At 44.3% G+C, this 16,875-nt stretch overlaps 3 protein-coding genes across 8 annotated transcripts in view; 1 reads left to right on the top strand and 2 right to left on the bottom strand.

Annotated features, from left to right (window-relative positions):
* The window catches only part of LOC110519666 (cyclin-dependent kinase 17), a 113,459-nt gene extending 109,528 nt beyond the window's left edge, over window positions 1–3,931 (bottom strand). For 3 of the 6 annotated variants that reach the window (XM_090203785.1, XM_036947554.2, XM_036947556.2), the window contains exon 1: window positions 3,581–3,931. The gene's annotated coding sequence lies outside the window, so the exon portion shown is untranslated. The remainder of the gene's footprint in view (window positions 1–3,580) is intronic. The other 3 variants (XM_036947550.2, XM_036947552.2, XM_036947551.2) reach the window with 2 other exon arrangements.
* Window positions 3,932–6,214: 2,283 nt separating this feature from the next.
* Window positions 6,215–16,875, top strand: part of LOC110492541 (transmembrane prolyl 4-hydroxylase) — a 28,951-nt gene continuing 18,290 nt past the window's right edge. Inside the window, exons 1-2 of the mRNA XM_021566944.3 lie at window positions 6,215–8,639; window positions 9,937–10,018. Of these exons, the coding sequence (XP_021422619.1) occupies window positions 8,247–8,639; window positions 9,937–10,018 (475 nt within the window). The 5' untranslated portion in view covers window positions 6,215–8,246. The remainder of the gene's footprint in view (window positions 8,640–9,936; window positions 10,019–16,875) is intronic.
* On the bottom strand, window positions 10,201–15,724 carry LOC110492542 (secreted frizzled-related protein 5). The gene is made up of 4 exons (XM_021566946.3): window positions 13,993–15,724; window positions 11,449–11,618; window positions 11,055–11,141; window positions 10,201–10,872 (listed from the first exon to the last, which is right to left on the bottom strand). The coding sequence occupies exons 1-4, from the start codon at window positions 14,499–14,501 to the stop codon at window positions 10,553–10,555; spliced, it is 1,086 nt and encodes a 361-aa protein (XP_021422621.1). The 5' UTR covers window positions 14,502–15,724; the 3' UTR covers window positions 10,201–10,552.

Genomic DNA, 16,875 nt, shown 5'->3' with positions numbered 1-16,875 from the left:
CAGCTGCAAACCGTAGTCTGGCTATTTTATGGTGGTTTTGGAGCAGTGGCTTCTTCCTTGCTGAGCGGCCTTTCAGGTTAAGTCAATATAGGACTCGTCTTACTGTGGATATTGATACTTTTGTACCTGTTTCCTCCAGCATCTTCACAAGGTCCTTTGCTGTTGTTCTGTGATTGATTTGCACTTTTCAGACCAAAGTAGGTTCATCTCTAGGAGACAGAACATGTCTCCTTCCTGAGAGGTATGACGTCTGCGTGATCCCATAATGTTTATACTTGTGTTCTATTGTTTGTACAGATGAACGTGGTACCTTCAGGTGTTTGGAAATGGCTCCCAAGGATGAACCAGACTTGTGGAGGTCTACAATTTGTTTTCTGAGGTCTTGGCTGGTTTCTTTTGATTTTCTCATGATGTCAAGCAAAGAGGCACTGAGTTTGGTATGACATCCACAGGTACACCTCCAAGCTTCTAAAACCATGACATCATTTTCTGTAATTTTCCAAGCTGTTTAAAGGCACAGTCAACTTAGTGTATGTAAACTTCTGACCCACTGGAATTGTGATACAGTCAATTATAAGTGAAATAATCTGTCTGTAAACATTTGCTGTAAAAATGACTTGTGTCATGCACAAAGGAGATGTCCTAACCAACTTGCCAAAACTATAGTTTGTTAACAATACATTTGTGGAGTGGTTGAAAAACGAGTTTAATGACTCAAACCTAAGTGTATGTAAACTTCCGACTTCAACTGCACATATGGCTTAGTGGCAAAGGGGAAATGGGCACTCAGTGCCACTCAGAGTCCTGCTTGGAGCAGCAGTCTGACTGAGGATGCATGAGTAATGAGTAAACAAGTCTGCCCCACTACAGAATCCATTTTCCTGGCCTTTCCTTCCAAATAATAACACACATACATATACACACAGCAACACTCACACACATGCATGCTGAGATACACACACATACACACTGAGATACACAAGCACAGAGATGTACACACACTGACATACACACACACACACATACACACACACACACACACACACACACACACACAATAGTGATAACATGCAAGGCAGCCCACTCTCTTTATTAGGTCTCTGGGCTCCTCATCTGTTTCTTTCCTCTCCTCCTTCTTAATCTACACATCTTCCCAGGGAAAGAGGATAGCAGGAGGAAAAAATAGGATAGAGGGAGGAAAATAGGATAGAGTGAGGAAAATAGGATAGAGAAAGAAAAATAGGATAGAGAGAGGAAAATAAGATAGAGGGAGGAAAATAGGATAGAGGGAGGAAAATAGGAACGAGAGAGGAAAATAGGATAGAGGGAGGAAAATAGGATAGAGGGAGGAAAATAGGATAGAGGGAGGAAAATAGGAAAGAGAGAGGAAAATAGGATAGAGGGAGGAAAATAGGATAGAGGGAGTAAAATAGGATAGAGGGAAGAAAATAGGATAGAGGGAGGAAAATAGGATAGAGGGAAGAAAATAGGATAGAGGGAGGAAAATAGGATAGAGGGAGGAAAATAGGATAGAGGGAGGAAAATAGGATAGAGGGAGGAAAATAGGAAAGAGAGAGGAAAATAGGATAGAGGGAGGAAAATAGGAAAGAGAGAGGAAAATAGGATAGAGGGAGGAAAGAGGAGAGAGGGAGGAAAGAGGAGAAAGAGGGGAAAGAGGAGAGAGAAAAGGGAGGAGAGAGGGAGGAAAAGAGTACAAAAATACAAAAACAGACATGTATGGAATAGAGGAAAGAAAGTGAGCAGGGGAGAGATACATGATGTGTATTGAGAGAGAGAGAGAGAGAGAGGGGGGGGGGGGGTCAAAGAGAGTACACAGAAAGAAACACCACATTAATTCCTTCTATATCCCTTAAAATGGAAAACAGCTGGGCCACAGTGGAAGACCCGTGGACCCATTAGAAGACTAAGGCTCTATGGACACTGTCTTCTTCATTAAACTTAGAAGCCATGGGTTATTGTAGCCTACCTACTGTTTCATAACTGGTTTATAAGTAGCATGGACAAAACAGTCTATGTCATTGTTTTTCTTCTGAATGAGAAATCGAAAAGATGTCACGCTCTGTTTCAACATGGGTGAGATAGGAATAGAATTCATGCCACCAATCAATCGAGTTCATGCAGTCGACTCGGGACAATAGAGGTGGTGAACATGGCGAAAAACGCATAAATATTTGCATGATTGGAATGTGATAAACTCCCCTCAGTCGTGAGAAACAGAAATTGAATAGATGATGTCATTACAAAGGCAGAATCTCTGTGACCAGAATCAACACTACACAGTGGACTGGACTGTGAAAGCAGGTTGAATATCGGCTACCCACTCTCAACACCTGGCTGCATCAACAAAAACAACCTTGCAGGCTTTCTCCCTGTAATCACTTTAACTTATTGATGGAAACTAGTGCACATGTAATTCTGCTTGAATCATGAGCCAACAGTTTTCATGCAACATTAAAAAAAAATTGCGCATCTTCTCTGACATGTAAAAAGGCCTGGGAAGCTCATAACCTCAGATATGTTATGCGGCTCACCAAGAACATACCGTATGTCCGGTGCACTTCTTCACCGGCTATAACGCCGTTATTAACCTGGATGGCAACGATCGCTGCGTATTATTTCTAACCCGGACATCCATTGACAACCACATCAATAATGCATCGGTCAATGATACTCCCACCACGGACGGTTTACCGGATCGTGAAGAAAAAATATAGACATTCATATCAGGATTATTTTATAGTATTACTAAATGACCATGATCTTAATTATGTTTTTGTTTTATATGTTTTCTGGAATGCATGCAAGGTGCAACAAACAACACTGTCCCATTCGCGGACTGCCCATGTAGAGACTTCAGGCATCTATCTCTATGGCAGAGATCCAGCCAAGACTAGATTTCATCACAATTAGCTATAGTAGGCTAGTGAACTGGCTCTCAGGGATAACGCAATGGTCGAAATATTGAGTTAAAGCGCGATTCTCGGAACCCCGGCCTTTCCCTTTCACTCCGTCCCTCTCCTCGTGTTTTCCTGGAACAGAGCATCCGGAAGGGTAGAGTATGACAGGGCATACAAAAGTTAGAGAGAACAGTAAGTAGTCGAGATATGTGGAAGGTATGCACAAAATGAAATTTGATTTTGACCATTGGTTGATCTTTCCTGTGCTGTTTTTGGCTTAACCTACATGTGTAGCCTATAGAACACTGTTGGTGTAGATAGGTGAATAGCCCGCATAGCATGACCTGCTTTGTTGACTAGGTTATGGCTAGTGATGGTAGGCTGTCTGAGGCTGCTGGTTAGGCTGACTTTCCTAGTAGCCTTACAGAATCAACACCTTGCGCGTCTAAGCAGGCAAATCAGATAAATTAATATCATCCTGCTGCTAAACGCCACTGTAAAACTGCAATCTCAATAGGATCATAGCCCACGATTCGCACTAACCCGTCATGGTTAGCGTGAGTTGAACTTCAACTAACGGGTGACAACATTTAACAAAACTCAGCCACAAAATAATAACGCCAGTCACAGACATGGAAAAGCAACATTGTAACAATACGAACCTGAAAAGATCCGAATACGCGAGACTCAGTCCTGTAGATAGGGCAATCCAAACGATTGTATGCTATCCACTGCGACAAGTTTGTGCAGCTACCGCGGTAGCTTACGTGGTGGCAAGTGAAGGAGGTGGCTATGGAATACCTATAGGCCTATTTAATCACTAATTATTATTTAGACTATGTAAGAATATGTTCTACGGCTCTATTCGACCAGTGATTTTAAAATGGCTACACTATGGGTTTGTCTATTTGGCGCTGACGATAACACGGTCCCATTCCATTATCAGCCATATCGCCAGGATCCCAAGTGGAAGTGGTGGCGTGATCCCGGAAAACACCGCAAAGGGTGTGTGTGTGGGCGGGGGTGGTGCAATTTGTGAAAAGACAGAATAAAGTTCGAAGAGCAAGACACAAGGGAAATTACCTTATTATTTTAGGCAAGTTTCATCCGAATGTGCACCCCTTATATCTTCCTGGTATTATTTTTCTTATGCATAATTGATTATCTGCAATGTATGGTAATTTAATCATAGATTAATATTCAAATCACTTGCTTATTCATAATTATCCAGACAAAAGGGAATACCTTAAGTGCCACAGGCTTGTGGTCCTTATTTCTGCCTTTTGTATAGTCCTATAATGATAGCTAGCATATGTCTAATAAGCATAATAGCTGCCTATAGAAAATGAAGGGCGAGACGATAGATTAGAAGATATCTAGGCCACCACTTGTCCTGAATAATTATGGGGGATGTATAGATAATGGGCATCTGAGTAAAGCGAGTGATACAGTGTATGTGTGGGCTATAGCCACTTTGATTTTGATTGGAGCGGAGGTGTAGTTCTGGACGGTTAGCCGGCATTGCGCTCAAAATTACGCACAGCGCGAGTAAAATTGAACACGTTTTGAGGCCTGTTCAGACTAAGGGTGTTTTCACACTTGGTCCCTTTCAGATCATTTTTGTGAACTCAGTGCAGTTCGACAATTTTTTTGTGCAGTGTGAACACTCCAAAGGAACTCAGGCCCTTCAAAAGAGCCTGGGTTCGGTTAGCTTGAATTCCGAGTTCCCGTTCCCTTCTTTTAGGGCAATGTGAACGCAAAGTGCCCCAAACTTGTTACCTTGTCATTATTCCCGAACGACGCACTAGACTACTGCAACACCGTTTCCCTTGCCATAAACCCTCACTTACAGTTGAAGTCGGACGTTAACAAACACTTAGGTTGGAGTCATTAAAACTCGTTTTTCAACCACTCCACCAATTTATTGTTAACAAACTATAGTTTTGGCAAGTCGGTTAGGACATCTACTTTGTGCATGACACAAATAATTTTTACAACAATTGTTTACAAACAGATTATTTCACTTATAATTCACTGTATCACAATTCCAGTGGGTCAGAAGTTTACATACACTAAGTTGACTGTGCCTTTAAACAGCTTGGAAAATTACAGAAAATGATGTCATGGTTTTATAATCTTCTGCTTGCTAATTGACATCATTTGAGTCAATTGGAGGTCTACCTGTGGATGTATTTCAAGGCCTACCTTCAAACTCAGTGCCTCTTTGCTTGACATCATGGGAAAATCAAAAGAAATCAGCCAAGACCTAAAAAAAAACCTGTAGACCTCCACAAGCCTGGTTCATCCTTGGGACAATTTCCAAACGCCTGAAGGTACCACATTCATCTGTACAAGCAATAGTAGGCAAGTATAAACGCCATGGGACCACGCAGTCGTCATACAGCTCAAAAAGGAGACACGTTCTGTCTCCTAGATATTAACATACTTTGGTGCGAAAAGTGCAAATCAATCCCAGAACAACAGCAAAGACCTTGTGAAGATGCTGAAGGAAACAGGTACAAAAGTATCTAAATCCACATTAAAATGAGACCTCTATTGACATAGCAGCTGCACATGGGGACAAAGGTTGTACTTTTTGGAGAAATGTCCTCTGGTCTTATGGAACAAAAATAGAACTGTTTGGCCATAATGACCATTGTTGTGGGGGAGGCTTGCAAGCCGAAGAACACCATCCCAACCGTGAAGCAAGGGGGTGGCAGCATCATGTTGTGGGGGTGCTTTTCCGCAGGAGGAACTGGTGCACGTCATAAAATAGATGGCATCATGAGGATGGAACAATATGTGGATATATTGAAACAACATCAGTCAGGTTAAAGCTTAGTCGCAAATGGGTCTTCCAAATGGAAAATGACCCCAAACATACTTCCAAAGTTGTGTCAAACATCTGACCCACTGGGAATGTGATGAAAGAAATAAAAGCTGAAATAAATCACTCTACTATTATTCTGACATTTCACATTCTGAAATAAAGTGGTGATCCTAACTGACCTAAGACAGGGAATTGTTTACTAGGATTACATGTCAGGAATTGTGAAAAACTGAGTTTAAATGTATTTGGTTAAGGTGTATGTAAACTTCTGACTTCAACTGTAAGTGTCAAACAAAAAACAAAAAAGATCATGATGTGCATGTTGGCGTGAAAAATCATGTGTGCTGTTTTTGGATATTGATTAGATATTGTCATGGTTCCACAGAAATGTCAAAATGTGTGGAGTTTCTAGTTCAGATGATTGGATTTTAATTTGTGATCATAAACTGTTTATTGATTGTGGGGTTTGAATAGTGTGAGAGGACAACCTATTTGGTGAGAATCACAACATAGGGTACAAAATCTATTCTAGCTCTCAAAGGGCCTACCTTAGGTGTACAATTTTCAACTACAGCATTATTTATTCTGAAGTTATTCTGCTATTTATTCTGTTTTCAATCAAATGTACATGTTAATAGTATACTATATATACTAAAGTATGTGGACACCCCTTCAAATTAGTGGATTTGGCTATTTCAGCCACAACCATTGCTGACATGTGTATAAAATCGAGCACACAGCCATGCAATCTCCATAGACAAACATTGACAGTAGAATGGCCAGACTGAAGAGCTCAGTGACTTTCAACATAGCACTGTGATAGGATGCCACCTTTTCAAGAAATACTTTTGTCAAATGTCTACCCTGGTCAACTGTTAGTGCTGTTATTGTGGAGTGGAAACATATAGGAGCAACAACGGCTCAGCCGTGAATTGGTAGACCACACAAGCTCACAGAATGGACCCCCCCGTCTGTCCTCGGTTGCAACACTCACTACTGAGTTCTAAGGGTTTGCCGAGCAGCCGCACACAAGCCTAAGATCCCCATGTGCAATGCCAAGCGTCGTCTGGAATGGTGTAAAGCAGTAAAGGGGCGGGGGTGTCCACATATTTTTGGTCAAGTAGTGTGTATTCTGATCACATTTATTATGTCTCATATTTGAATGAAATGCTATCTATTAGCTTCCAAAATGTAAGTAGGTATATCTAGCTGCCCGATAACACATACTGATTGAATGGCTTGTCCTGCACTTTGTAAAAACCCTGAGTGCATGTTGGAAAAAGCTCTTGGTTCCTTTTAAAACATAGCAATGGGAATGCAAAGAGGACTCGGAGCACAAAGTAGGTGAAGTGACCTGGCAAAAGAGTTGAGTCCTCATTCAAAGGCAGTGGCTGTGTGAGTACAAAGAGAAATTAGATATTTTGCTCTTTTTTTTTTACCCCAGAGTTCACTTTAAAAAGGACTGAGATTGGTTATTTTAAAGAGTGCTATATGTGAAAACACCCTAAGATCGGTGAGTTCAAATTTGGACCCGTTACATAGTGGTCCTCAGTTGGAACTCGTGGTATCAATATGCACCTGCTATTTACACCTCTTCATTGCTGGACATGTCCTTTAATATCAATGTCAGAATCATTTGTGACCTAGACTCTTTTAAATACCATTGAAAGCTGGTATTGCATCTCAACAGAGTGACTAATGGCACACAGAGAGAGAGAGAGATGTACACATGTTTTTCCATGCCAATAAAACCCCTTTGAATTTAAGTGAATTGAATTGAGAGAGCAATTAGGCAGCCCATATGAGAAGATAAGCAGATGGAGACTGCACGGAGGGATTATGCTCCGATAACAGCCATAGATAAAACTGTATTTGCAGCATTACTCCAAACAAAAATAAGTAAATCCAGACCACCCCAATGCCAAGAGTAGCCTACAGTCAGTCCCACGTTGCATTTCAGTATCGCCATTCCCTTTATTCTAGTGCCATCGTCTGGTAACAGAGGCTCACTGCTTCGGAATATGGAATGTTTTGTTCTGGTCGTCCGCTAGAGGGCGATAGTGTTTTGATAGGTTCCGAAAACAGAGCTTGCAGTCTACTCTTCTCCCTGCTCTCGTTTATGTAGTTGATGTTGTCAGGGGTACAGTCAACAGTAAACCCATCTACATGAAATATGGATTATCCCATTGCAAATTCAGTCCTTTCGGATATTTAACACGGTCATAGATAGTGTTGCCTTTTATTGTATCCAAAGGAAAACAACCTGTCGTCGTGTCTGAAGAAGGCAGGCTCACTCGCTTAGCTAACCTACTGTACTTGAATGCTAGCTAAGCTAACGTTATATGGGTGAAATGAATGTTAGTAGCTAGCTACATAGTTAGCCATCTTTGCATGTATGATGCTGTTGTCAGCTATCGTTAGCTAACGCTAGCACACAGTGGCAGAACAGCCAGCATATGTACATCTCCACGAATATCCTGCCAGACATTTAGCTAGTCATGGATTATAGCAATCGACATATCCATTCAGGAATGGATGATGAATCTCAGGAAAGCATGGATGCGTGTGGCGACTCATCACCGTATGTGCCCCCACACCTCCCTCCAATGCCCGGCCGAGAGCGGCTTCAGATTCAGAAGAGCAGTGTCTGCTCCCGGGCTTACTTCGTGGTGGTCATGGTCTTCTTCCACGTTTACATCATAAACATCATTGGGCTGTTGTTCTACGTACACTACAATAACAGTCCGGCGGATATTGTCAGCGCCGACGGGGACACGTCGGCCTCTAGCAGCGGGGTTGACAGCCGCCTGTCCCCGTCAGACCCACCTCAGCAAGACCCTGACCTGGATGTCCGTCAGAGCTTCAGTCTACCACGCATCGAGGGGATACGGGTGAGGAGATAACGACACGCCCTAATATGATTACTATCATAAAACGAGCGGTGTGCATCCAGTTGTAGTGGCCACCGGAAGACAAAAATAATATGTCAGCCAAGTTCGATCGCAGTTTTCAAACTTTGCGAACTGGCAAGAACCAGTAAGAGTCGAGGCCAACATGTATAACTAGATCATCTTTGCTAGAATAACTCCTCCAACAGGCATGGATGGTTTGGTGGGAGGTGTCGACGGTGGAAAGTAAACATCTGCATTTTCACTCATTCGAACAAAATTACACTTTTAATGTTTTGACGGTCCACTAGTTCTGATAACTATTACTAAGTAGTAGTGGTGGCACGTCAAAATAGATGAGTGCGACGTCCTTAAATGAGGGAAAGGCTCAACGGCAGATAGTTAGTTGTGGTTGTTGGCCACACGGCATAGCTTGTACAATATTCCATATTCATTGGTTTATTTATCTAGCTAGCGTTAGGTTACCTTTGCTTCTACTACAGTTGGAAACTCAAATCAGTCTATTAGCAAGCTAGCTAGCTTTGTTAGATAGTTAGTAGACCTATTCCTCTTTTAATGTGCAATACATTAGACTACAAACATAGTTGCTTGTAGCAAATCTCTTGTTTTCAAGAGTTAACAAACCAACCTCGCATTAAAGTTTGTTATGGCAAACCATCTATGAATGACCAAGTCTTGTCAAAGTCCGTTTGTAAATGGTGGTGAAGGGAGAAGCTGCTGTGCTTGGTAGTAGCAGCACGTTGCATCTCACATAGTGGCCTCTGCTGTCTCGGAGTCTTATCCGCCCGATCTCAAGAGGGTTTGTGACGAGGCCCACACAGTATACTGCCAGAGGGTTTGTGACGAGGCCCACACAGTATACTGCCAGAGGGTTTGCGACGAGGCCCATACAGTATACTGCCAGAGGGTTTGCGACGAGGCCCACGCGGTATACTGCCAGAGGGTTTGCGACGAGGCCCACGCGGTATAATGCCAGAGGGTTTGCGACGAGGCCCACACGGTATACTGCCAGAGGGTTTGTGACGAGGCCCACACGGTATACTGCCAGAGGGTTTGCGACGAGGCCCACGCGGTATAATGCCAGAGGGTTTGCGACGAGGCCCACACGGTATACTGCCAGAGGGTTTGTGACGAGGCCCACACGGTATACTGCCAGAGGGTTTGCGATGAGGCCCACGCGGTATACTGCCAGAGGGTTTGCGAAGACCACACCATCCTAACAAACACTTAATTTTGATCATGCCCAAGGCTTTACCATATTAATGTAATGTTTCCTCAGGTGGGTCATGTCCAGAGGGTGTCACTCAAGCCTGACAGAATCCAGGAAATGAAGACTCTCAGCCTCAAGCCTCTGCTCTTTGGTAAGAATAGCACCTTTTACCCTTTAGGGCAGGCTTTGTCCTCACACATACAGTTTAGGATATATATCTGTTATTCAAATGCTTTGAGAATAATATGATTGATGACACTGTTAGACAACCACCATCTTTCAAGACCCATGAAAACTGACAACCCAAACTGCATCAATAACATCATGAATGAATACACTTTGAAAACACTAATTTAATTCCAGTCAACCTCTTACAAATATAGATCAGTGATATTTACTTATAATTTATAGATATGTACATTTGCAGGAAACACAGAAGGTATTGTCCTTTGCGGCGTCCTCTCCTGAGCTCAGGATGGTGCTCTCTGAAACATCCAGCTATCCAAGGATGTGATTCAAATCCAGGAAGTCTATCATAGAAATGTACCCTCCCCCAAACAACCTCCTCTCTCTCTGCTGATGTCATATGGTGTTTTAATCACATCCCTGACTCTGTACACCTAGGCCTATAGCTCTGCTCAGATCCATTACAGACCTGAAGTTTATCTCCTAGCCAGAGCCCCTGCTAGCCTCTACATCGGTGCTGTTTCCACTTGCGGGCTGCAGTCATCAGGTTCCTGGCGTGTTTGTTCCAGGCAAAGGCCTTGTTGACCACCAGCCATTCCCCCTGCACCGTGCCCGTCACCAGGAAGGTCCCGCCTTGGGGCTGACGCCGCGTCATGTTCCGTACACAGCTGGCGTCTCTCTCCAGCCACAGCTGCAGGCGGGAGCGGATCTGTCCTCCCAGGAGAGGCCCGTGCTTCAGAACCTGCAGACGAGAGGCCAGGGAGAACTGGGCCAAACTCACCTGACTGGATTTTAGCTGCGTGAGACGCAATTTCACCACTGGGGACACAGAGGGCAGCAGAGAGACGGAGAATTGCATTAAGATGGGTAGGTAGGGTACATCTCAATGTTTGATCTGGATATTTTCAATAGGGAGGACAGAGAAACATTGGAATACATCATCTGAACCAATCTCTGTAAAATAGTCATATAATAAAGGAACAGAGTGTAGGTCTGCTTACCAAAGTCACTCCTACAGAAAGTTTCCAGCACGTCCTTGGCAGACGAGGCCTCCTCCAGTTCACAGTCTCGACAGCTAGCCTGGGGCACTGTTGAAACAATCATCACAGAAACGTCCAGTCAGAGTTCTTAGTCTGACATGGACATTAGGCTGCCCTGGGGTGGCAGGGTAGCCTAGTGGTTAGAGCGTTGGACTAGTAACCGGAGGGTTGCAAGTTCAAATCCCTGAGCTGAAAGGGTACAAATGTGTCGCTCTGCCCCTGAACAGGCAGTTAACCCACTGTTCCTAGGCCGTCATTGAAAATAAGAAATTGTTCTTAACTGACTTGCCTATTTAAATAAAAGTTTTTTATTTATTTTTTTAAACAGCATCTTATTTCATAGTGTGTGTCTCACCTCTACGCCCTCCTGTGCTGGTGTTGGTGACAGAGGAGATACACATGAGGTGGTTGGCAGGAAACTGGTCACAACGAAGGATATCTGGCCAGGGGTAACCATAGCAACCCATAATAGGCGCGCAGCTGTCCCGCACTGACTCACACAGACTCTGACACGGAGAGACGAACCTGCCCAGGAGAGAGGGGTTGACAAAATAGATGCAAGAACAAAGAGCCAGGAGGAGAAGAAAAGAGTTGGTTGTTAGTGAATGGATCCAAATCAATAAAGGATAAGTAGTGGAGGGAGAGAGAGATGATGCTACACCCTATGAGATAACGTTTAGAAACATTTGTTTCTCCTTTTTAACCCTCTTTAAAAAACGTCACAACCTGTGGGGGACTGAGACCAGAAATCAGCCCTGGCATTTCTAACTCACCAGCCCATTTTTCCCTGTAGCCCTTTCCACTCGTACCGGGTTGAAAATTGCTGATTTGGGCACTGATAAACACCTACATTTAAATGTAGTGGCTGTACATGACATCTTTTAACCTTTATTTAACCTGGCAAGTCAGTACAAATTCTTAACTTCAATGAAGGCCTAGGAACAGTTGGTTAATTTCCTTGTTCAGGGGCAGAACAACAGATTTTTCAAACCTTTCAAACCTTTCAGTTACAAGTCCAACATTCTAACCACTAGACTTCCTGCCGCTTCACAGTACCGTGTGGGTTTTATACTGACAAACATTCTGAACTTGAGCACCTCGTGTGACAAGACCCTTCCCTCCTGGTAACTGGGAAAAGTTTTTATTTTCTGAATGAGGGAAATGCTATACATTTAAGAGGACTATATGTGTTTTGAAAGATGATGTTGAGAATTATAAAAAATTACACTTTGATGTTTATTTAACTAGGCAGGTCAGTTAAGAACAAATTCTTATTGAATGATACCCTATCCAAATCCAGATTACGCTGGGCCAATTGTGCACTGCCCTATGGGACTCCCAATCACAGCCGGATGTGATACAGCCTGGATTTGAACCAGGTACTGGTTCAAATGTGCACTTCACATTTCCATCTCATAAAGCTCATGTCATATCCAGTGTCAACGTTTATGATCACTATGTTTGATGTACAGTTACAAGATGACGTGTGGTCATACCCTGGGCTGTTCTGAACAGAATGAGCCTGTTAGTCTACTGTGAAGAAAACACCTGAATGCACTCATGCCTCCTTTCTATGTGCACCAAACTTATCTGTTTCCCTGAATTGCCTTGTGAAAGCTTAACACTGTAAGATCACATTTTATAACTTAGCTAGTCATGTTGGTAATAGAACAAGCTTACAAATGATGCCCAGCTGACCCAGATTGCGATTTATAATGGACCGTTTTTGGATTCTGTAAACAACAACAGTAATTGTGATGGTGGGGATGCAGGGTTGTGTTGCATACAAAACAACTACAAGTGTGCTTGTTCTAGTTCCTCAACTGCATAACTAGGAGAGCCCAAAGTACCTTAGAGTTGAAGACTTGTCTTTGAGTCATAAAAGTGCATGGTGTGGCCACTTAGAGACAACAGTTAGTCCTCTCACACCTTGTCATGTTTCTGTCTTACCTCACCTACCTCACATTGTCCAGGAATATTCTTATCGTGTTACTGAATATATCCAGAGTGTTTTCAGATTTCGTTATGAACAAATGCAGCGAAAAGTAGAGTAAAAGTATAATGCACATATAATCAGTCTTATGTCAGGTGAACTGTTGTGTCCTCAGCTGTAATCTAATACATTTCCCATCATCTCCAAACTGTTCCCTTTCAATTGCTACCATGGTTATGCTTTTCAGATTTCTTCTGTAAGAAACATTTCAATTTAGCCCTGTCTATATAGGTCAATTCCCACAACTGTAAAGGGTTAAGGGCCCCATTACTAGCCAGATAATGATAATTTTGCACCCCAAAAAAACAAGTTAGACTGGGTGAAAAATGGACCAGCCCATCTGGCATTTGCCCAAAATGCCAGATGGACAGTCAGCCACTGAGCACAACTCAAACAAGATGAGGGGCCTTTCATGGCCTGAAGGTTGTGTTAAACCAGGGCCTTTTCTGTGAGGCAAGCCCAGATTAGCATAGCTCCCGGCACCACTGCTTTGCCCCCCACTCTGGAGTTGTGATTCAGCCCAGAGGAACAGAGAGAGACATGAAGACAGACACATCTAGGTTTCCTCTCAATGTCTGCTTTGTTTTGAAGAGCTTTCCAAAAGATGTCATGCTCACTCAGTAGATAAGTGCTTTGTAATATAATCATAAAGATCTGGAACCGCCCAGGCCAGAATAATGTAAATGTCACTGTATGCTAAATGACATCAAAAGTTCTACCAGTTATCTAGTCTACACTACACCTTCTCTTTCTCCATCCTCACCAATGACTTGTCTATTTAGTGTACACACATCTCTACACTCTGTTCTCTACAAAGAAATACCTTTGTATTTTCCTACAACACTTTTTCTCATTTCTAAAGACAAGCTAGTAGTTCCAACCTCCCAGCGTCTCTCCCCTCCTTACCTGTCCAGACAGATGGGTGTGAACAGCGAGCAGAGGAAGATGCGGGCATCGGGGTGGCACTCCCGGGCGAGCAGGGGCAGCCAGCTGGCACTCTGCTGGACGGCCTCGCCTGGCGACTCGTGCCCCAGCAGGTTGGGCATCCTCATGGTGGCGTAGCCGATGTTCTGGCAGAGGGCCATGCCCGCCGGGATGGGCACACAGCGGGAGGAGCTCCGGGGCTCCCACTGCCCTTCACTGCTGACGGACAGGATGGTAGCACCAGCTCTATCTTCAGCCACGGCCTCATCCGCAGTCTCCAACCCAGCCCTAACTCTAGAGCCAGCTCTAACCCTGGTCCTGGTAACTGTACCAGCCTCTGGTCCACTCCCAGCTCCAGGTCCTGCCTCCAGCCTGACACTCCAGCCAGGCCCAGCTGGAAGCAGGAGGAGCAGGAGCACGAGGAGAGCAGGAGCACGAGGAGAGGTCCTCTTAGAGGTGGTGCAAGGATGAGGTGCAGGAACGGGCATCATCCCTGGAGGAGGAAAGGAAATCCACACAGGAGAGAGTGTCTGGGTGTTTGTGGGGATGGTCTGTATGACAGGGAGGGGATTGGTGTATTTATACTAGGCAGGCGGTGACACGTCACCTCTGTAGGCTTGTCTCTGCATTTGAATAGGAGAGTAGTGGGGGAAGGGATGGGAGTGGGCTAGCAGGGGGTTAGCGATGGGGGGAGGGCGTGGGGTACAAGGGAGTGGGACAGTGCTTGAGATGGGATTAGATATGAAACCCACTCACTTTCATTTGCTCCATTGTGTTTGGAGTGAGTGAATGAGTGAGTGTTCTGTAGTAATGACTGAGTTAAGGATATCAAGAATTGTGTGTGAATGTACAGATAACTGCCAAAATAAAGGAAACACCAACATAAAGTGTCTTAACAGGGTGCTGGGACACCACCAGCCAGAACAGCTAGAATGCACCTTGACATAGACTCTAAGTGTCTGGAACTCTACTGGATATATGTGATATCGTTCTTCCACCAGAAATCCCATCATTTGGTGTTTTGTTGATGGTGGAAAACGCTGTCTCAGGCGCCGCTCCAGAATCTCCCATAAGTGTTCAATTAGGTTGAGATCTGGTGACTGAGAAGGCCATGGTATATGGTTTACATCGTTTTCATGCTCATCTAACCATTCAGTGACCACTTGTGCCTTGTGGATGGGGACATTGTCATCCTATGGGGGCGTAGCCAAAATAATGGCCTGCCCAGCATTTGGTCTGCTCAGATGTTAATTGATTAATTAACTCAGGAACCACACCTGTGTGGAAACACCTGCTTTCAATATACTTTGTATCCCTCATTTACTCAAGTGTTTCCATTATTTTGGCAGTTACCTGTATGCGTGTGTGTGTGTTCAGGAAGTTATGCTCTCTTGGTGTGTGTGTGTGTTGTCCTGACTTAGCCTGACTTGCCATTCCGCCCCCACAGCTTGAGATGAGGAAAAGAGTCCCCTCATGTCACGAACACCTCCTCTCCCCTCTCTTCGGTTGAATGATTCAGTTGTGCAACTGACTAGGTATCCCCTTTCCCTTCCTTTCTCTCTCTTTTCAAAGGCAAATGAACCCTTTCTCTTGCTCTCTTTCTGCACTCCTGTCCCCAAGAAGCCCTCCAGTCTGAACTCCCACTCCAAAGGATCCCCTCCACTTCCCCTTATCTCCCGATCTGACCCCGAGCCTCCTCTCCATCCCATCTCCCATCCCTCTAACTAACGAGTGATTTTTACAGACGAATCAGGAATGCCTGATTTCATGACCTTTTTATGAGGATTACTTGGTACTATTTCTGACGTCTGTTGTGTGCTGATTACATCTAAGGGAATGTAATAAACCTATTATTTAGTGTGTGTGAGCGCCCCAGCGTGTGTGTGTGAACATGCATGTGGGAGAGAGAGGTGGTAGGGTTCTCCCACTGTGAGGCTGTGACCTGATTCCTGTCCAGACAAGCAGGTCACTTCCTCCACAGAGAGACAGGGACAGAAAGAGAGAGGCAGAACGGGGGAGGGAGAGAGGGGCCAGACCCAGTCCCCTTCATTCATATCACCCATCTAGCTTAATGATGCATGACTGGACAATAGGGATTAGCCATCAGCCCCTCCCTTTGTCTCCCCCCCACCCCCACCTATCTCATCAGCCACAGTACAGTACAAGGTCTGCTGTGGGGAACAAGGTCTATACTGTACAGGCAGGCGTCCATCCGGAAGCCTTTCATTAGGAGAGGAAGGGATGGATAGAGGGGGTGATGGGAAGGCAGGGGTGCAGCTAAGGGGTTACCAGGGGGTCCTGGGCACTCTCATATCAGGAAGCCTTAGACTAACACACAGGTCCAGCCCACTGCTTTTAGGTCACCTCTGACGGTCCATGTGTAAATCATGGTTTTATATACACACAGGGTGAGTGTGTTGTGTGGTCTTCTTGCTCTCCCACACACTCTATGCATGTGAATGGTTCTGAATGAGAATGATGATACCAACCTCACACAGACATACCGGTACTCCTCCATACTAACTACTATATATGAGCGACCACCAGTCCGGCTCTCACCCAGGGGAACCACAATACAGCTTCTTTCTCAGTCACCCCCCTGTGGGAGACATTCAATGCCTTGGCTCATTAGCACTGTCAATGGGTCGGGCCATACCACAAATAGCTCCCTGTGGGGGTGATGGGGGGCCAGGGAGTTCTCATTATCCCCATATCCACAATCACTAAAGAGTCCCTGTGTACACACACCTGCTCAAACACCACACAGAGAAAGCTATAGCAAACACAACCCAGACAGATGTTGTTTTAGAAAAGTTATTTTTTAACAAGTTATAAAATAATTACTGCTTTTTCAGTGCAGTATCC

This window comes from Oncorhynchus mykiss, chromosome 16, assembly GCF_057628025.1.
Source record: "Oncorhynchus mykiss isolate SJ-2025 chromosome 16, ASM5762802v1, whole genome shotgun sequence".
NCBI lineage: Eukaryota > Metazoa > Chordata > Actinopteri > Salmoniformes > Salmonidae > Oncorhynchus > Oncorhynchus mykiss.
The sequence above is the reverse complement of the archived record's forward strand: the minus strand, read 5'-3'. Positions and strand labels throughout refer to the sequence as shown.

Excerpts from the sequence above, each read along its gene's own strand:
- LOC110492542 (XM_021566946.3), bottom strand. The coding sequence starts at position 14,501 with ATGATGCCCGTTCCTGCACCTCATCCTTGCACCACCTCTAAGAGGACC. Across the intron at positions 11,619-13,992 it reads ACACCCATCTGTCTGGACAG|GTTCGTCTCTCCGTGTCAGA; the intron begins GTAAGGAGGGGA and ends TCTCCTGGGCAG. Across the intron at positions 10,873-11,054 it reads TTTCTGTAGGAGTGACTTTG|TGGTGAAATTGCGTCTCACG; the intron begins GTAAGCAGACCT and ends CTGTGTCCCCAG.